The 21,353-nt window shown below is 42.9% G+C and overlaps 1 protein-coding gene and 1 long non-coding RNA gene across 3 annotated transcripts; one reads left to right on the top strand and one right to left on the bottom strand.

Annotated features, from left to right (window-relative positions):
• Window positions 1-7,856: 7,856 nt before the first annotated feature.
• LOC122680049 lies at window positions 7,857-8,855 on the bottom strand. Its single transcript, XR_006336590.1, has 2 exons — window positions 8,698-8,855; window positions 7,857-8,551 (listed from the first exon to the last, which is right to left on the bottom strand). It is a non-coding gene; the product is annotated as an uncharacterized LOC122680049 (long non-coding RNA).
• M6PR (mannose-6-phosphate receptor, cation dependent) lies at window positions 8,661-21,300 on the top strand. Of its 2 annotated transcripts, none has more exons than XM_043880897.1 (7): window positions 8,661-8,757; window positions 15,479-15,658; window positions 16,717-16,883; window positions 17,896-18,005; window positions 18,446-18,576; window positions 19,117-19,243; window positions 19,677-21,300. In XM_043880897.1, the coding sequence occupies exons 2-7, from the start codon at window positions 15,480-15,482 to the stop codon at window positions 19,797-19,799; spliced, it is 837 nt and encodes a 278-aa protein (XP_043736832.1). In that variant the 5' UTR covers window positions 8,661-8,757; window position 15,479; the 3' UTR covers window positions 19,800-21,300. The 2 variants fall into 2 exon arrangements, with proteins under 2 accessions (XP_043736832.1, XP_043736831.1); XM_043880896.1 differs by lacking the exon at window positions 8,661-8,757 and adding an exon at window positions 8,882-9,171.
• The last annotated feature ends 53 nt before the right edge of the window (window positions 21,301-21,353 follow it).

Genomic DNA, 21,353 nt, shown 5'->3' with positions numbered 1-21,353 from the left:
ACTCTGGTATTCTGCCTAGGACCACTTTCCAGCCCTAAATAGGAAAATGAATCCTAAAATAGAGCAGGAGTCTCATGAAGCTGAGGAGGCAGAGATCCCAGTTTTGAGCTGCTTCTTGTTGTTCAGTCACTCAGTCGTGTCTGATTCTTTGCGACCTCATGGACTGCAGCACGCCAGGCTTCCTGGTCCTTCACCATCTCCTGGAGTTTGCTCAAACTCATGTCCTTTGAGTCGGTGATGCCATCCAACCATCTCATCCTCTGTCATCCCCTTCTCCTCCTGCCTTCAGTCTTTCACATACCTGGAATTTGCAGATCAGGGTGACTGACATGAGAGAGTGGCACAGAGAAAGGTGTCCAAAAGCCATCACGTGAGCTCATCCTCTAAGTCCCTGGCCAAGAGCCAGCTGCACAGATAGGACAAGACTCTGTGGTCCCTGCTGAGAGGACCTCCTGTGGTCGGGCACCAGTGGTGGTGCAGTGCTGACCAGCGCAAACAAAGAAACACAGCACAACCTGACAAAAAGATCCCCCGATAACCGAGCTGCCTTAGAGAATGAACGTTGATGCCCTTAAAAGGAAGACAATATAAACAAAATGTGGTCTATATACATGTTGGGGAGGAGGAAATACCCCCCGCCCAGAGTACTTGTGGCTGGACTAATAATAAAATTGACACAAGACAGATTAACAGGAGAAAGAAAAACACATTTTAATTCATGAACATGGAGGATTCATAGAAATGGGACCTAAGAGGTGACTAAAGCAGGCAGCTTTTACACTTTGCAGACAAAGAAACAATAAATTTGTGAGAAGCTGACTAGGCAAAGAAACTTGGGTTTTGAGTGACCAATCAGTGAAGAATATAGACAGAGTTGGGCACTGGGGTAGTAAATAAAACAAGTAACAAGATTTGTTTATACGAGCTTCTTGGCGCCAAATTCTGTCTTTGGTGATAAGGGTAGACTTCTATTAATACCTCCAGAGGTGGGAAGCACTCCTTTCACAGAAGAGGCTTACTTCCTGCTTTCAGGGAGACAGAAAGGAAGCCCACAGAGTCACTCTTGAATCGGCCATTTCTTAAGTAACTTTAATTGAGAATAATCAATGTGCCACTGAGTCTACCCTGGGCCCCGACAAACACATACAGTGAAATAATATTCAGTCTTTAAAACGAAGAAAATCCTGTCACATCCCATAATATGGATAAACCTTGAAGGCTTTAGTTTAGTTTCTGCTTTACTCTTGTCCAATTCTTTGTGACCTCAGGGACTATAGCCAGCCAGGCTCCTCTGTCCATGGAATTTTCCAGGCAAGAAAAGTGGGTTGCCATTTCCTCCTCAGGGGGATCTTCCTGACCCAGAGATCGAACCCACATCTCCTGCCTCTCCTGCATTGCAGGCAGAAAGGAAATACACTGGTCAGAAAAAGACAAACACTTTGTGATTCCTTCCACTTATACAAAGTATCTAAAATAGTCAAATTCATACAAACAGAAAATTGGTTGGTGGTGGCCAGGAACTGGGGAGGGGGAGGAATGGGGTGTTGTTTAATGGCTAAAGAGTTTCAGTTTTGCAACATGAAAAACTTCTGGAGATTGGCTACATAACAATGTGAATATACTTGTATTAGTCTGCCTAGGCTGTCATGGCAAAATGCCATAGACTTAAACAATCGAAATTTATTTTCTCACTGTTACGAACACTGGAAATCCACAATTAACAGGCTTGAAGAATTGGGGTCTGGTGAGACCACCCACCTTGGGTTGCAGCAGCTACCTTCTCACTATGGTCTCACACAGCCTTTGCTCTGTGCAGGTATGCAAAGGAGAAAGAGCTAGGGATCTCTGTACTGTCTCTTCTGATAATGACACTAAGCTGATCAGAGTAGGACCCCACTGTTATGACCTCATTAACCTTAATTATTACTTCCTTACCGGCCCTTCTCCAACAGAGTCACACTGGAGGTTAAGCCTTCAGCATATGAACTTGGGGGTGGGAGGCGACACAAATATTCAGTCCATAACAATACTTAACAATACTGAACCAACAAACTTTAAAATGGTTAAGATGTTTTTTTTAAAAAAATGAAGAAGGAAAAAAGGAAGGCAACATAGGAACCAGGGCTCCTTGAGGATGTGACTACTTCTAGGGCCAGGATGGAAAATACACAAGATGAGCCTGGAGCATCTTTTAGTCTTTTAGTGCTGGAAAAGCTCCTGAAATCCAAAATGAAACAATTAGAGCAACAAAATTAATTGGATTATATTGTAAGTATTGGATGTATTGGGTTATAACCCAGGAAATGTTTTTAAAAAATTATGAATCCACAGCAACTTATTTTTATTTATTCTTAACAAATAAAGATTGTATACATTTAAGATATACAATATGATTTGATATAAGTATTCATTGTGAAATAATTACCACAATCAAATTAATAAAAATGTCCATCACCTCCAATCTGTATGTGTGTGTGTGTGAGTGTGTGTGTGTGTGTTATATGTAGTGGTGGTAACACTTGAAATCTGCTCTCTTAGAAAATTTCAAGTAAACAGTAGTCACTATGATATACATTAGGTCTCAAGAACTTATTCATCTTATAACTGAAAGTTTATACCCTTGATCAATATTTCCCATTTTCCTCCACCCCCCAATCCCTGGTAACCTTTCTACCCTGTGTTACTATGAGTTCAACCATTTTCTGTTGTTCCAAATAGTGAGATCATGTGAGATTGGTCTTTCTGCAGTTTCACTTAGATAATATCCTCTGGGTTTATCTATGTTGTTGCAGAATGGCAGAATTCCCTTCTTTCTAAAAGCTGAATAATTTTCCTTTTTATACATACATCTCACATTTTCTTTATTTATTCATCTATCACCAGACACAAAGGGTTTCCATATCATAGTCATTCTGAGAAATGCTGCAAAGAATGTAGCAGTGTGGGTATCTCTTTGGAATAGTGACTTTTTGTTGGCTACATACCCAGAAGTGGGACTACTGTATCATATGGTGGCTCTATTTTTCATTTTTTTGAGGGGCCTCAGTGTTCTTTCCCTTAGTGATTATACAAATTTACACTTCCATTCATTTTGGTTTTTCCTTTGTTCTGCAGAAACAGTTTGATTTGCTGTGTGTGTGTGTGCGTGTTAGTTGCTTAGTCGTGTCTGACTCTTTGCAACCCCATAGACTACAGCCCCACCAGGCCCCTCTGTCCATGGGATTCTCCAGGCAAGAACACTGGAGTGGGTTGCCATTTCCTTCTCCAAAAGGAACTACAGAAAGAAAGAAAGTGAAGTCACTCAGTCGTGTCCGACTCTTTGCGACCCCATGGACTGTAGCCTACCAGGCTCCCCCATCCATGGACTTTTCCAGGCAAGAGTACTGGAATGGGTTGCCATTTCCTTCTCCAGGTTGACTTGCTGTAGTCCTACACATTTATTTTGGTTTAGTTGCCTGTGCTTTTGGTGTACATTCCAAAAAACTCATTGCCAAGACCAAGGTCAAGGAGGTTTTCCCCTATGTTTTCTACTAGTAGTTTTATGGTTTCAGATCTTACTTTTAATTTTTTAATCCATTTTGAGTTGTTTTTCTGCATGGTGTAAAAAAGGGGGGCGGGCAATTTCATTCTTTTGCATGTGGAAATCCCCTGGACAGAGAAGCCTGGTAGGCTATAGTCCATGGGGTTGTAAAGAGTCAGACATGACTTAGCAGCTAACAACAAAAACAGTCCAGTTTTCCCAATATCATTTATTTAAGAGACTATCCTTTCTCCATTGTACAGACTTGATTCCTTTCACAGAAATTAGTTGATAAACATGAAGTTGACTTTCTTCATATACATGAAGAAGGAATGATGCACGCAAAATGAAACTGTTCTTCCTATCTTTTTTTTTTTTTCCCCCGAGGTTATTCTCAAGTTTTTGGCTCTACTGTGTTGCTAATGCTTCTTAAGTGAACTCCAGAGGTCTCCCAGAGCAATTTTTGTTAGTAGATAGCTATCTAATTGTTGTTCTTTGTGGGAAGGGCAGAGGTTGGACTCTCCTACTCTGCCATCATGCTGATGTCACTCCTCTAAATCTGTACTGATTTAAATAAATGACAATAAATACATAAATGGGGGAGAAGTTAAAATTTTCCTTACAGAGATTCCAAACAATATATGGAGATATTCCTGCCTCATGATGTGCAATTTATTCCTTCTCCCCTTGAGTGTTGGAAGACTTAGTGACTCACTTCTGAAGAATAAGTTATGGATGTGAAATACAGTAATTTTATGGCAGAGAAACCTGGCAAACACAACTGAAACCCATGAACAGGGTTAAATGTGTGAACCACTAGTGATGTTGTGTTGAGATCATGCACCTGAACATGATGCAATCAGAAAGACACCTAATCACTAAAGTATATTTCACCAAAACCCTTAACATCAGACAAACATGAAAAATAATCAAATAACTCCAGTCTGAGAAGTATTCTACTGAATATCTAATCACTACTCTTCAAATTCATCAAGGTCATAACAACATAAAACACCAGAAAAGACTACAAAATAATGAAAACTAATGCAAATGGGTTACATGTAATGGTTAAATGCAAATGGGTTAAATGTAAATGGGTTACATCCTGGAATAGGAAAAAAAAAAATAATGGAAAACTGGTGAGATTCAAAGAAAACCTGGAGTTAGTTAATAATAATGTAGCAATGTTTATTTCTTGGTTTTGACAAATGTACCACGATTATTTAAGATATTGACACTGGGGGAGTGCGGTAAAGGGTATAAAGGAATGCTTCCTACCTTCTTTGAAACTTTGAAGAATTTCAGCAGAGAAGTAGAAACTATAAAATAGAACCAAGTGAATATTCTAAAACAGAAAAAAAACAATATCCATAAATTTTTAGTTTAACATTCTTTCAAAAATGAGATTAACAGCAAATTCGAGATAACTAAAGAAAAAAATCAGTGAATGTAAAAAAAATCAGTGAATGTGAAGATCTATTGCTAGAAATTCTCTAATATGAAGAAAAGAGGAAGAAATGAACTTCTCTTGAGTTCACAGAGTTTCAGTGACCTGTAGGATAATGTCAAGTAGTGAAACGTAAGTGCTGTATTTCTGAGGCTCTAGAAATACAGGAGAAATATAATAGAGAAGCACAAGAGTTTGAAGAATTAATGGTCAAATAATCCCCAAATATAGTGCAAAACCTAACAGCTATGAGAAAATGAATCCCAATGAGGATAAAAGGAATATCACACATAAAGAATAATGTGATAAAACTGCTGAAAACCAAAGATGAAGAGAAAATAATGCAAGCAGTCAGACAAAAATAACACATTAACAAAGGAGAACAATGACAAGAATGGTAGCTGAATTTTCATCAGAAACCAAAAAGGAGAAAGACAACAAAATGACATTTTTAGAAAGGTAACAGAATAACACTATTGGTTCAGCCACTACAAAAACAGTATGGAGGGTCCTCAAAAAATTAAAAATAAAACTACCATATGATCCAGAAATTCCATTTCTGGGGACATATCCAAAGGAAATAAAGTCACATTCTCAAAGAGATACTGTGCCTCCATGTTCACTGCAGCATTATTTTTAATAGTTAAGACATGGCAATAACATGTGTCCATCAATTAATGGTTAGAGAAAATGTGAGACATATACACCTGTCTCACATTTATAGATACATATATGTATGTATGTTCAGTTCAGTTCAGTCGCTCAGTCGTGTCCAACTCCTTGCGACCCCATGAAGCGCAGCACGCCAGGCCTCCCTGTCCATCACCAACTCCCAGAGTTTACTCAAACTCATGTCCATTGAGTTGGCGATGCCATCCAACCATCTCATCCTCTGTTGTCCCCTTTTCCTCCTGCCTTCAATCTTTCCCAGCATCAGGGTCTTTTCAAATGAGTCAGCTCTTCACATCAGGAGGCCAAAGTACTGGAGTTTCAGCTTCAACATCAGTCCTTCCAACGAACACCCAGGACTGGTCTCCTTTAGAATGGACTGGTTGGATTTCCTTGCAGTCCAAGGGACTCTCAAGAGTCTTCTCCAACACCACAGTTCATAAGCATCAATTCTTCGGCACTCAGCTTTCGTTATAGACCAACTCTCACATCCATACATGACTACTGGAAAAACCATAGCCTTGACTAGACAGACCTTTGTTGGCAAAGTAATGTCTCTATTCTTTAATATGCTGTCTAGGTTGGTCATAATTTTCCTTCCAAGGAGTAAGCATCTTCTAATTTCATGGCTGCAATCACCATCTGCAGTAATTTTGGAGCCCCAAAAATAAAGTCTGTCACTGTTTCCACTGCTTCCCCATCTATTTGCCATGAAGTGATGGGACCGGATGCCATGATCTTAGTTTTCTGAACGTTGAGCTTTAAGCCAACTTTTTCACTATCCTCTTTCACTTTCATCAAGAGGCTCTTTAGTTCTTCTTCACTTTCTGCCATAAGAATGGTGTCATCTGCATATATAGGTAATTACAGTGTGCTGAATAGAGTTTCCTGTGCTATTCAGAAGATTAGTATTAGTTATCTATTCTATATATAGTCATGTGTATATGTGAATAAAACCACTTTCTAAACAAAGTAAACTAGTTTACTACTAACAGTTTACTGGTTCAGACCCCATTATTAGACCCCATTACTGTGCATGTGGGAGGAGGGGCTGGATGTGGTGCAGTGTGGGGAGCATCCTTGCTAATGAAGAGGCTAGAGGCCCAGAGCAGGAAGGCAAAAAATAACCTCTAACTTCTACTTGTACCTCTGACAAGAACCTTGAGATCAGTTCTGACAGGTGGCTCCCAGAAAGGGCACTGAGCCTCAGAAGCAGGGAGTGGCCCAGGTCATTTGCAACTGGATGGAAAAGGAAGTTCTCCCTTGCCCCCACTCCTGAAGAAGAAATTATTCCACTTTTGTTGTTGTTTAGTTGCTAAGTTCTGTCCAGCTCTTTTGCAATCCTATGGACTATAGTCTGCCAGGCTCCTCTGTCCATGGGATTTCCCAGGCAAGAATATTGGAGAGGGTTGCCATTTCCTTCTCAGGGGATCTTGCCGACCAGGGATTGAACCCGTGTCCTCTGCACTGGCAGGCGGATTCTTTACTCTACTGGGAAGCCCTACTCAATTGCATTTCAGTACCTTTCTCCACCTCCCACATGTACACTTCTCTCCCTCCAGCCTAACACTACTCTGGGAAATGACCAAGAGGAAGACTTCTGAAATGACCAATAAATGAACATCAATTTTAGAATGAAAGTTCAATATAAAGGGGATTTTTGGTTTTTTTCCCTGCTGTATCCCCCAAACTTGTAACAGTATCATTGCTCTCAGTATCTTGTTGAATAAATTGATAAGGTCAAATCAATAGTAATGACTTAAATGACTGGCAATCCATGCAGCAAATTATACAACCATTTTAAAATGTATTTGTAAATTTCATGATATGGCGAAATAGTTGACAACGTTTTTGTGTTTTTTTTTCTAAGAGGAAAGAAATAACCCTCATGAAGGAAATACACAACCTCGTGGTAACTTTATGGATTTCTGATTAATAGTTCACTGTTTTCTTTTATTAGTTACTTTTATTACCAGAAAGCAACTCATCTTTCAATTTTTTTTTTAAAGACACATCCAAACCCAACCCAAATATGCCACCTAGCCTGAATTGAATGCCCCAGGTAATTAAAAAAAAAAAAAAAGACTCAGGATGGATTCTATACACCTATACAACTAATTACCCCTAAACGATGAAAACAGAATGCTAACTCCACAACTTAAGAGCTGGGGAGCCCAAGGTAGGTAACTTAACCTCCATCGCCTTTAATTTATTCATCTGTAACGTTGGGATAAGGTACTTCCTCATTAAGGTGAGCTTGGAGGTGAATTCATTCTCTCCTAAAGCACTTTCAACAGTACCGGGCACCGCGGGGCTACGCAAGTGTTGGCTTCTTCTATTATTCATTCAAAATGCTGTTCAAGGTCTGGTGAAGATAACAACTCAAAATCTAGTCCCCATCCGCCAAGACAGAGGGAGGCAAATGCAACGGAGGAATCCGAGCAGAAGGAAGCCAGCCTGAAGCTGATCGGAGCAACCAGCGGGCACTCGAAGGACGGCGGGATTCCGTCTCAAGAGGGTGAGTCCCAGGGTCACTGGGGATCCAAACCAAGTTCTCACAACGGGTAGGACTTCAACACGCGGCTAAGACGCCAGACGTGAGGGACACCGCGAAGGCTCTCGGCCAAGGCGCAAAGACCAAAACGGAGTTGCTCGGGTCAGAATTGGTTGCAGAGTGTTCATCACACAAAATGCCACAGGGGTGACAAGGTTAAGTCGAATAGTAACAACCGTCACACTTCAGGGTACTAAACCGCAGACAGGACGTAAAGTGACGTTAAGAAAGTCAGAATGACGACCCAGTCAACGCTCTCCACTATCGTCTAGATGCCGACGTTGGACATCAAGCGACTCGCGGCCGGCACACGGCGAACCAGCGTCCCCCTCAGGCGGCAGACGTTGAGGCAGCACCCGTTCTGAAACAGCACCAGAGAGAAGCAGTCGCGCGCGAGAACTACAGCTCCCGCCACAGCCTGGGGGCAGGCCCCGCCCTGCACTTCCGCTTCCGCCACCGCCCTCTCGTGCCGCCACCGCCCTCACGTGCCCCCTCCGTCCAACCTACCAGGGAGCGTGACCGCGCGTGACCCCGCGTGACTGGGGGCCCGAGCCGAGAGGCCAGGAGGTGGGACTCTGGGACCCCCGTTAGTAGAAACGCAACCCGAAAAGGTGGAACTAAACTCGCAACTCTCGATAGGGATTGGAGTTGTTACGGTGGAGAAGGAGCCTAACGCCCACGATCCTGGCCAATCAGCGTCCGGGATGATCTGAAAGGCCGGAAAGGGGAAAGGGGCCAAATGGTTCTGCGGTCACATGCCGCGGGGTCTAGTGGGAGGAGCAGTTGCCCAGCGGCCACCCGGAGCTTCCTGTTTCCGGTTCCCAGAGTGGAGCTCAGCTAGTCGCTAGGAGGGACGCTGGCTCCGCCACGAGCTCTGGGATCCGGGTCTGTGGCCAGCCCCTCGCTTGCCCTGTCTCCGAGCGACGGGCAGCTGCTGGGCCGGGGGTTCTGAGCTTTGCCTGCTCTCTTTGCACGTGACATGTGAGTATGAGGGGCGTGGAGGAGGAGGGGCTGGAGAGTGCTCACCCCTCGTGGCAGTGACGGGGGCCGGGATCTCTAAGTCTCGCTTGACCCGGGTCTTAGCCCAAAACTCCACATAAGGAGCCCAAGGGCAGAAAAACGGAGGCGTGAGGTTGGGGAGTCACAGAGTCCCCGAGGGAGTGAGGGAGAAAGGATCTCCAAGACTGGAGAGGGGATTTAAGTGTTTGGAAGGCAGGGAAAGGAAGATCGCTGAGTCTGGAGTCCGCTCGAGTTGTTACTACATACCCGTAGACTGGGTTTTGGCCCGCATCGTGGAGGGAGGTCAAGGGGCTTCGTTTGTAAAGGGTATGGCCCTCAGCAGTTGGAAAATCGGGAGACCAGACGCAGCGCGATTGTCTGGAGCCCTCTAGGAAGTTTGAGGGAGGTGAATGTGTGTTAAGAGTCCTCATAGAGCGATTTGTGTTCCTCTTTGTAGGGAGCTTCAGCGTTTGGTCCATAGAGCTGATTTCCTAAGGCTTTTCAACGTTGAGTTGAGTTGTTCAGCTAGTTAGGGCTACTCTTCCAGAAGTGTGAGCTGCTGGAGACTGGAGATAAGGGCCGCCGTATCAAAAATGAGCCAGAGAGAAGAAAGTAGAAATTCCAGTGACAAACGGGAAATGTTCATGGCTAGTCTTAAGGACTGGGGAAAGTGAGTGGTACAGGGGCCCAGCGATGTAAAGTTCTTTCCAGTTCCTGGCTCCAGTCATCCCATTGAAGGAGAATTTTTTAGCATTAACCCAAATGAATCTATGGTTATAGAACAAGAAAGTTGAAAGGGATGCTTCAAAATCTTTAAGCCTTGCTGCTTAAACTTGCACCTTGAGAATCTAATTGTAGCACATTAAAAAGAGACTACCCAGCCCTTGGATTTCATCCCCTTGTGTGTGCTTGCTTAGTTGCTCAGTCGTGTCAGACCCTTTGGGCTGTAGCTGGCCAGGTTCCTCTGTCCATGGGGTTTTCCAGGCAGGGATTCTGGAGTGGCTTGCCATTTCCTTCTCTAATTCATCCCCTTACTGATACATTGTTGCATTCCTTTTTTTTATCAGGTAGTTTTCAGAAAATATCTTTGTGCCATGACTCATTCCGGTTGCCTTATTAACTTCATACACCTTTTAGTACTTGTATAACCTAAAGCAAGTAATTTCAGCTCTATAAGAATCAGTTTCTTCATCTGTAAAGTGGGGGAAATTATACCTGCTTTTCTGGGTTGTGAAGATTAATGAACATAATCTAGATAAAGCTCTTAGCGCATACGCCACAGAATCAGAGAAGCAGCTCAAATGTAGCCAAACCTTAAGCAAGAAAGAGAAGAATATAAATTTATTCTTATCCTATCTTTTTGAACCAATGAGCAAATAAAAGATAGCTCAATTCAACTAATGCTGACTGCAGGGTGTTTAGCTGTTCATCCTTTTCTAGTTGTGTGAGAGTCTTTGTTCTAATTTGGGAAAAGAAATCCTCAACTGTTAACAGATAAGGAACTAACTTCGAAGCCAAAGAACACAGCCTTCTGTGCGAGCATCCCTCAAGAAAGCTGGTCCTGGAAAAAAGAGTATCAATCTAATAAAAGGAGCCTCATTTCATTTTAGTCGGTTGGTCACATTGTGTGTTGAGCAGTGAGTTAATTTAGGGAAGATAGGAGTTGGAGGTCTGGGTTCTTCATTCCGCCTTCTATTCTGTGAACTGTGAGAGGTCACTTCCCCTTCTTGCTTTGTCAAAAAGAAAGCAAGACTTTGGCTGCCTGCTCTGATCATTCCAAAAAATTAATGTGAAAAGAAGATGTACATGTAGTGGTTAGTGTAAACCATGAGCTCAGAGCCTGACTATCTGGTTCACACTGCTCACTTACTGTGTTTAGTTTTCTCATCTGTAAAATAAGAGTAATTGTATTTACTGCATAGGGTTTTGGTAAGGCTTAACTGGTTAATGTATGTTAAATTCCATACATACATTAACCAGTTAAGCCTTACCAAAACCACCCTATGCAGTAAATTCCTGGAGAAGGAATTTAACATACCCACTCCAGTACACTTGCCTGGGAAAGTCCCATGGATGGAGAAGCCTGGTAGGCTACACCCCATGGGATCACAGAGTCGGACACGACTGAGCAACTTCACTTTCACTTTCACACATGTTAAATTCCTAGCAAAAAGCAAGCACTCTGTTAACTATTTTCTATTGATGCTCTAAATGTATTTATGGGAGAGAGTCTCACATTTGGGGAGCTGCTCAGGTGGTACTAGTGCTAGAGAACCTGCCTACCAATGCAGGAAACTTAATAAGAGACGGGTTCGATCGCTGGGTTGGGAACATCCCCTGGAGAAGGACATGGCAATGACTCCAGTATTCTTGCCCAGAGACTTCCATGGACAGAGGAGCCTGGCGGGCCACCATCCATAGGGTCACAGAGTTGGACAAGACTGAAGTGACTTAGGACACATGCATGCTCAGACTTTGGGATTGGCTATACTTAACTCTCTGCAGACACCAAGTCAGGGAGATGACTTCCCAAGTATTGATTGCCCTAGTGGAATGTGGGAAACAGAACATCAAGTGTAATTTTGTTTAACTGTTTCTTGTGGTGCCTTGGCGGTGTGGTCAGCCACTTCAGGATGAAGCTGAACATCTCTTTCCTAGCCACTGGTTGTCAGAAACTCATTGAAATGGACAATGAACAAAAACTTCGTGTCTTTTCTGAGAAATGTATAGATGCAGAAGTTGCTGTTGACGCTCTGGGTGAAGAATGGAAGAGTTGTGTGGTCCGAATCAGAGGTGGGACAAGCAAACAAGGTTTCCCCATGAAGAAGGTGTCTGGACCCATGGCAGAGCCTGCACCTGCTACGGAGTAAGGGGCATTCCTGTTACAGACCAAGGAGGACTGGAGAAAGTGCAAATCTGTACATGGATGCCAGTCTGAGTGTTCTCAATTTGGTCATCATAAAAGAGGGAGAGAAGGATACTCCTGGCCTCACTGATGCAACTGTGGCTTGTCACTTGGGGTTAGCAGAAGAGCTAGCAGAATCCACTGTGGTCTTTCTGTGTGGCCACAAGTATGCTGCAAAGTAGCCCCTAAACAAAGAAGGTGAGAAACCTAGGACCAAAGCTCCCAAGATTCAGCATCTTGTTACTCCAGTATTGTGCAACACAAATGTCAACGTATTGTCTGAAGAAACAGCATAGTAAGAAAAATGAGAAACAGGCTCCAGGAGATGCTCAGCTTTTGGCCAAGACAGTGAAGTGGGCCAAAGAAAGACTCCAGGAACAGATTGCTAAGAGATGAAAGCTGTCCCCTCTCAGAGTTTCTACCTCTGAGTCTTGAGTCCAGTCAAAAATGAGATGTCCCTTTGAAAAAAAAATGAGATGGTCTAAGAGTAACAAATAAGTAAGATCAGACATTCAAAAAAAAATATGTTTAGGATAGTGGAGAAAATTTATTCAGGTACCTATTAGTACCTATTAAATTCTGCTTATTTTAAGTTTTAAATAGAATCAATGGAATCAGTGGACCAGCATGAAGAAGAATTAGGGGACTTTAAAGAGTATTCAGGCCAAAGTCTAGACTTGTAGTAGAATATATTTTATTGTAAATGAGAAAAAGTTGGAAGAATTGAATCTTTGTATCAGGAAAATTGGTGATACTTTATAAAATTAGCAGGTAGCAATGGCCTGGGGGATGATTAATGAATACCAAAGTGAATTCTTCTGCAATAGTAAATCAGTGTATCCTGGGTGTATAAAGGGGCTTCCCAGGTGGCGCTTGTGGTAAAGAACCTGCCTGCCTGTGCAGGAGACATAAGAGACGTGGGTTCGATCCCTGGGTCAGGAAGATTCCCCAGGAGGAGGTTGTGGCAACCCATTCCAGTATTCTTGGTTGGAGAATCCTGTGGACAGAGTAGCCTGATGGGCTTTCCTGGTAACTCAGCTGGTAAAGAATCCACCTGCAATGCAGGAGACCCTGGTTCAATTCCTGGGTTGAGAAGATCCCCTGGAGAAGGGATAGGCTACCCACTCCAGTATTCTTGGTCTTCCCTGGTGGCTCAGCTGGTAAAGAGTCCACCTGCAATGCGGGAGACCTGGGTTGGGAGGATCCCCTGGAGAAGGGAAAGACTACCCACTCCAGTATTCTGGCCTGGAGAATTCCATAGAAAGAGGAGTCTGGCAGGCTACAGTCCATGGGGTCGCAAAGAGTCAGACATGACTGAGCGACTTTCACTTTCACTACAGTCTATTCATAGGTGTATAAATGAAATTAGAGAAAAGAAAATGAGTTTGGAAAACAGAGCCACATGTTTCCATACCTAAAACAGTTCAAGCATCGTATGAATTGGATGTGTTAATTGTAAAGTGACTTGGTGATTCTCAAGAGTTATCAGCAACTGGAATGTAGGAAGACAGGTATACTTACTAGAAATCTAGAAACTCTTGGATTTCATGGCTTGAGGTGGGTGTTAGAATACTTACTCAGACCACTCATCTGGACCTCATGAAGTTTGTTCATCCTATCATTTAAATGATTGAATGATTTTTTTAGAGATGAGACAGAACAGATAGATGTCAAATCTTAGGTGCTGTGGTTATGTTAATCTCTGTTCATCATTTTTGTGGTAAGTATGAACAAAGACTGTTAGATGCTTCTGAATATTAAAATGAGGACTTAGGGCCCAAAGTATTCAGGTCTCTTTCTCTGTTTTACATCTTTCTTAATAACTTTCAACTAGCCCTTATCAAGTGTTCATTGTAATTCAAGTATTATCTTAAGAGGAGGGTTTAAGTAGTTTTAATGAACTAGTATTAAGCTTTAAATAATGAAACATCTCAACCTAACTTCTCACCAAATGGTGGAGGCAAGGATATCTCCATCAGGCTGTCATAAGTAATTCTTTTATGTTCTCTGCTTTCCCTTTTCTCAGCTCTATAGTTATGTTCAATGAAGGACTTAACCTATGAATTAGACTGAATGTGATTGATTTATATAGTATCTTGACACGGGTGATAGATAACTATATGTGTGTGTGTATATATGTACAGATGTATGGGTTTTCTGACACAAGTAGATATTAATATGTGTGTGTGTGTTTATGTATAGATGTATGGGTTTCCTGACACAGGTGATAGGTAGATACTAATATCTGTGTGAGTGTGTGTGTGTGTGTGTGTGTGTAGTTGTATGGGTTTCCTGATACAAGTGATAGATATTAATGTATGTGTGTGTGTATATATATATATAGGTGTGTGGGTTTCCTGACACAGGTGATAGGTAGATATTATTATATATATTATATGTGTGTCTATATGTGTATAGATGTATGGGTTTCCTGACACAGGTGCTTTGGCACAGAGATATTGAAAGGTACTATTTGTTGCAGGTGCCAAAGAATCTTACTGTTCAGCAAGATCAAAATACTCTTCATTGGTGACACTTAAGTATTCTCTAAGCCATTGATTGATTCTTCTGACAATTTCTAGGACCAAAAATGTATTCTTGTTTTATGCACACATTGCAGAAATCTCAACAACTGTCTGTGTACACTAACTCTGCCCCACTAACTCTGCTGTCCACTTTGTTGATTGCACATGAAAGGGGCACAGTAAAGACTGGAAATGAGAGTGGTATCAGGTGAGGGAATCACGTAGGAAGAGTCTTTTAAAATATGTTTTAAGACTTCCCTAGTTGCTCAGTGATAAAGAATGCACTTGCCAATGCAGGAGACACAGGTTCTATCCGTGGTCCAGGAAGGTTCCCCCATGCCCTGGAGCAACTGATCCCATGTGCCACGACTGCTGAGCCTGTGCTCTAGGGGCCAGGAGGCGCAACTACTGAAGCCCACAAGCCCTAGAACATGTGCTCCACAACAAGAGAAGCCACTGCAATGAGAAGCCCGCGCACCACAACTAGAGAGTAACCCCCGCTTGCTGCAACGAGAAAGAAGTTCATGCAGCACTGAAAACCCAGCACAGCCAAAAATAAATGAAATTATTTTTTAAAAGATAATAAAAGTTTTGAGAAAAAAAGAAACCTGGAGACTTAAGCATCCAATTCTGTATATTAGATAATGAGGAAAAAAAGACTTGAAGTAGAGACAAGAAGATAAAGCCCCACATCATAATAGTGAAGAAAACTGTCCAGTGTAAAGTAATAGGTGGTGGGTGGAAGATTAACAGGTTAAAAAAAAAAAAATGCCATTCATTTATTACACATTCATGTGCTCTATTTCTTTCCCCGATCCTCTCCCTGTTTCCCCAAAATACACATTCCCTGTCCCAAAAGGATGTCCCCCCTCCACAGCTCCTGGAGGACTGGCCTGCTCTTGCTGCTGCTCTTCTCCGTGGCAGTCAGAGAATCTTGGCAGACTGAAGAGAAAACATGCGACCTGGTGGGAGAAAAGGGTAAAGAATCAGAGAAAGAGTTGGCTCTCCTGAAGAGGCTGACACCACTATTTAACAAAAGGTAAATGAGAAGAACCTTAAAGGCCTTGAGAAAAAACAACTTTATTAAAGAATCTCCTCTTATTGACTGTATTAATTTTTGTTATATTACTACTGAATATAGAGGGAATACATGTATCATAACCTCCTCTGAGAGATGGTTCTAATCTGTATTTTAACAACGTTGGCCTTATTTGGCCATGCTGTCTTGCTTTACTGTATGATGGAGAGCACGTGCTCGGCCCAGTGTTCAGCAGTGATGTGCAGGTACTTTATGCAGAAGAGGAGCTGTTGGTAAGATTGGACCCAACAGACCAGCTTGTAGGAATTAAAAAGCATTATTCGATACCTTGATATTCAGAAGTATCAGATGAACATATTTAGGCCTACTACTACATCATCATACGGGCTTCCCAAGATGGTTCAGTGGTAAAGAATCTGCCTGCCAAGCAGCAGATGCGGGTTCAGCCCCTGGGTTGGGAAGAACCCCTGGAGAAGGAAATGGCAACCCACTCCAGTATTCTTGCCTGGAGAATCTCATGGACAGAGGAGCCTGAAGAATACAGTCCATGGGGTCACAAAGAGTCGGACACTGAAAATGAAAGTGAAGGGGGCTTTCCTGGTGGCTCAGATGGTCAAAAATATGCCTGCAATGTAGGAAACCTGAGTTTGATCCCTGGGTTAAACATGACTAAGCAACAACAACATGTCATCATAAGTGTCAAGAATCTTCAGATACATAAATCTGAAGATAATCTTTAAGGAACTAGGATATATATCATGAACGTACACCCTTATTCACAGGGAGGTACTAGCTAATACTTCAGCGTAGTCTAGGACAATTATTCTAGAAATATCTAGAATACTAACTGTCTTGGAGTCTGTATTTTCATCAGTTGTCATCAACAGTTAGTCTGTCTGGGTCATAGTTAACCTCACGATGCAACAGATATTCACTAGGACATTTAGCCGTGATGTTTGATAAATAAGTTGAACACACTGTTTGAACAGAGGCTTCTCTTTCTAAGGCTGACAGCTCTAACTGTCCTCTTCCTCCTCTCTCTGCATTTCTGCTCCCAGCTTTGAGAGCACCGTGGGCCAGAGCCCAGACATGTACAGCTATGTGTTCCGGGTGTGCCGAGAAGCTGGCAACCACTCCTCCGGGGCAGGCCTGGTGCAGATCAACAAAAGTAACGGGAAGGAGACAGTAGTTGGGAGATTCAACGAGACTCAGATCTTCAATGGAAGTAAGAGTCTCCCTGTTGATCAGCTCACTGAATCCCTGTGATAACCCTGTATGTCTCGGCCCTTCCCAGGCTGTATCATATGGATGTGTGTGGTTCAGCTCACCTGAGATACCTGCAAACCACAAAACACCCAGCTCCACCACGCCACCACAACCAAGGCTCAGGACATTTATGTGTTTGTGTTAAAGTGAAATTAAGCTTTTTGAAGGCCAGTCATTCTACAAAAGTCTCCCCACCAACTTGAGTTATGTTGATAATATTTCTCAAAAGCCATAAAATCATTGCTGGAAAGGACTATGTGAGCAACTATGGTTTATTTTATTCCCTTAAGCAGATAAATAACTAAGTGCAGGTTGTTGTTGCTGTAAATAACATAATAAAACACAATGTCAACAGTTTGGGGCTGGGGTCAGAAGACTAGATTTTTTATCCAGCTCATATTTACTTATCCTATGACTTTGAAAAATCATTTGACTTTTTGTTTTCTCATACGCAAAGTTGGAAGGAGAATCCTTACCTTGGTCACCTCACATGATTATTAATCAAATGGTTTTGCAAAAGAAATTTGAACAAGTAAATACTGAAGAAGGAAAAGTGTCCCCAGTCTTCAAAGTCATCTACTTTGAATTTATCTGTGGTTAATTTAAGATCTTAGGCTTTCCCTTGCCACCCAGTAATTGAAGCCTCTTGATGTTAGCAGGTATTCAGAGAATGTGAGTCATGACTAAGTATGGATCATAATTGTATTTGCACTATCGGTTGCCTACTTTTAGTGTGGGAAATCAAGATTATTCTTGTATGCATATCTGGTTCTTAGTTGTCTTAACAAGGGAACACAAGCTGTTGTAAAGGGGCGGGTTTTAACTGGTATTTCTGGTATACCAGAGTTCATCCTGAGGGTTATTTTAACTAAAACCAACTTCATTGAACTTGGTTCCACGCTCCCACAGTACCCAGGTCTGTCTCTGCTTTTCCCCCACCCCCAAGCTCCTTTTTCCTTGTCCATCCTCAGGTAATTGGATCATGCTGATCTATAAAGGGGGAGATGAATATGACAACCACTGTGGCAGGGAGCAGCGGCGGGCAGTGGTGATGATCTCCTGCAATCGACACACCCTAGCGGTGAGGCACCCCGGGGCCTGGGAGCCTAGAGAGCCTAGGAGCCTAGAGAGGAGATGAAGGGACTGACCTGAGGTGGTACAGAAAGTCCAGAGGGAACAAGACAATTGGGGTGGATGAGGTAAAACTAGACATTCAGGGACTTCCCCGGAAGTCTGGTGGTTAAGACTTGCCACTTCCAGTGCAGGGGACGTGAGTTCAACCCCTGGTTGGGGAACTAAGATCACAAATGCCATTTGGTAGCTGCCAAAAAATTTTTAAAAAGTAGTTCAGTTTTTCCCTGAGTCAGAGGCATCCGTCTTCCATCATACATGGAAAATAAGTTCTTAAACCAAGAGAAAGCAAATGTTTAGGGGGGGTTTGTGGGTTTGTGCTCCTTTTCAGACAGGCGTCAGAAGCAAACACCTTACCACATAAATGTTTGTCTGTCCTCTTACCATCAGGACAACTTTAACCCTGTGTCTGAGGAGCGAGGCAAAGTCCAAGATTGTTTCTACCTCTTTGAGATGGACAGCAGCCTGGCGTGTTCCCCAGAGATCTCCCACCTTAGCGTGGGTTCTATCTTACTTGTCACGTGAGTCCTTCTTCCTTTATCAGTCCAAACCTTTTTTTTTAACTCAGCAATCACTTGGAAGTATACGGGTCCAAATAGTGTGTGTGCATTTGTTTGCTATGTTATAATTGGAGGGGAAAGAAGTCTGTGAATATCCTCTTTAAACTCTGCAAGTTTAAAAAAATGAGACTTAATGTTTTATCCCCAATAATATATGCATTTGGAGATGGGGTTTTTTCCCTACTGGAGGACTGGACAGTTTTTATTACTCTCCCATTATTAGATTATTAGAACTTTTGAAGAAATTGGACTGTTTATCTAATGGTGACTGTTCTCAACCCTAAGTGAGTCACACACTGTCTTGCTTTTTTCTGATCCAAAGGTTTTCTCAGACAGACAGCACTCTAATTGGTTCTCGCAGGCTCTACCAGCCCCCTTTTTCTTTCAACTGACTACCCTTTTTGTTATTCCATTTTTATGGAACAGCTTAGGAAACAGGTAACAATGAATGGGCTTTACTGATTCTCGGGTTTTGAGTATGGATGTCTTTCTCCCTCACAGGTTTGCCTCACTGGTCGCAGTCTATATCATCGGGGGGTTCCTGTACCAGCGACTGGTGGTCGGAGCCAAAGGAATGGAGCAGTTTCCCCACTTGGCCTTCTGGCAGGATCTTGGCAACCTGGTGGCAGTAAGTAACAGGGCAGCTGGGAGACAAAACAGATGACTGACCATTCATCCTGGTTTGCCCAGACTTGAGGGTTTCCTGAGACACAGGACTTTTGGCTGCTAAAACCACCCCAAATCCCAGCAAACCAAGACAATTGGTTGCCCTAATACAGGGTAATAAGTAACATAGCACCTTAACGTCTGACCTTCCAGACTGACTGGAAGAACGGTACTGTTGCTTAGGTTTATGAAACTGATCCAGCTATTTAGGGGCCTACATGAGGAGAGGGTGTTTCCCCAAATTCAGTTTAGGCCAATCACTGGAGCTTTGGGGTTTTCTGTTCATTATCCCTGGAGAAAGCTAGTTCTTGCCACCTTCTTAGACAATAAACACACTGTGCCCACCTGAAAGTTGCTGATTTCACATGATCACTTCTTTTGCTCTTCCCCCATAGGATGGCTGTGACTTTGTATGCCGCTCTAAACCCCGAAATGTGCCTGCTGCCTATCGTGGTGTGGGGGATGATCAGCTGGGGGAGGAGTCAGAAGAAAGGGATGATCATTTATTACCAATGTGATTGCACTTTAGATGTCCAGCTTCTTCAGCCCCCAAACCAAAGCATCCTCTGGCAGATTTCTGAAGCAGCCTCCACTCCAGTCTCTCATCTCACCCTCAGTCTCGCTCTTGCTTTCTGGTTTGCTTTTGGTTTGCATCCACCTGTCAGTAGTAGAAATGCCTTTCCCTTTGTTCCCTGTTTGGTTTTCCCTCCTGAGAGGTACAGCTGCAGGACAGAGATAATATAATAGGGCCAATCACAGCAGAGGCTGTTGCACTGTGTCTTTATACCAGAAAGTACAAGTAGAGGAGTTACTGTGAGCAAAAGGGTGCAGCAGGCTCCCTGACTTTCTTTTTTAAACACATTTTCACAAGTTTTTGAGACACTGGATTTCTTTAATTAAAAAAAAAACATTATTTATAGGTTTGATTGCTTTCATGCTGTCACTCTGCCCTACAGTAGTCTCCATGAGAGTCCGGATGTAACTTGCTGCTGGGAACTGTTTTGCAGTGATTACTTGGTCACAATCCAAGGACTGCCATTTGGTCTGAGCCTGGACCAAGAGGTTGTAGACTTATTTCTCCCACCTCGGGTCAGGATGGAAACTGTGAAATTTCCCAGGATTACAAGGTAACCAAACATCATTGGCTGGCACTGGAGTGACCTTACAGCTGGAACTGGGCCCTGGGTTATCATCTTGGGTTACTGGTCCACCTGCAGCTAAAATACCTAATCCGGAAGTCCAGCCCATTGGAAGGGATGCTGAAATGGACCTCCTGTGCCACCAGGGTTGCAGAAGCAGGAAGTCCGTTTACCTTGTAGTGGGATACCCTTGATGGCTTGCTTCTCCCACTTGCAGTCAAAGCTGGCAGAGCTTTTCTTACTCCTGAAATGTTCCCTCTACCAGTATTTCTAAACACGTTGCACTTTCCTTCACAGGCATTTGTTTTGGCTTTTTTTTTTTCCGTTGGTGCCCTCCAGTCTCCTGGAAAGGGAATGGAAGCAGAAGTGGGACATGCAGGGCCCTGCCACCTTCGGCCCTGGGTGCAGGCTCCTGCTGCGCCTGTCCTTGCTTCTGGCTCAGGGACGTGTCTTCTTACCTAGCATATCTCCGTGGGGAGAGGGGCTTAAACCTCTGATGCTTCCACCCTTCCATTTAGGCCACATGCCCAGAAACCTGGCCTGATCTTTGTGTGACAGGGAGCCTGGGCCGCTGAAGAGGAACGTGGCTCCCCTGGCCACATGAGGATGGAATCAATAAGCAGGGGGCTTTTTTAGCCTTTAGGAAAGAAAATGAAATTATTTCATCTTTGGACTTTTAGATACTTTTAGATATTTCATCTTTGGACTTTGGAATGGTATTTTTTCTTTTCTAAGCAGGGAAAATGATGTTATATAAGCATTTTTCTGTTACTTGTTTGCATCCCTCCCCCATACTCTGGTGTTTTAAAAATGCGAAAAATATACATTTTTTGTACAAAAACACTTAAAAGATTAAAAAAAAAAAAAATGTCGGCCTAGTCATTTGTGTGGAAGAAGCCAGTAGATACACTGGAATGATGGAGTAAGAGACAA

Source organism: Cervus elaphus, chromosome 22, assembly GCF_910594005.1.
Source record: "Cervus elaphus chromosome 22, mCerEla1.1, whole genome shotgun sequence".
In the NCBI taxonomy this organism is placed as follows: Eukaryota; Metazoa; Chordata; class Mammalia; order Artiodactyla; family Cervidae; genus Cervus; species Cervus elaphus.
This window is presented reverse-complemented; position numbering and strand designations above follow the sequence as displayed.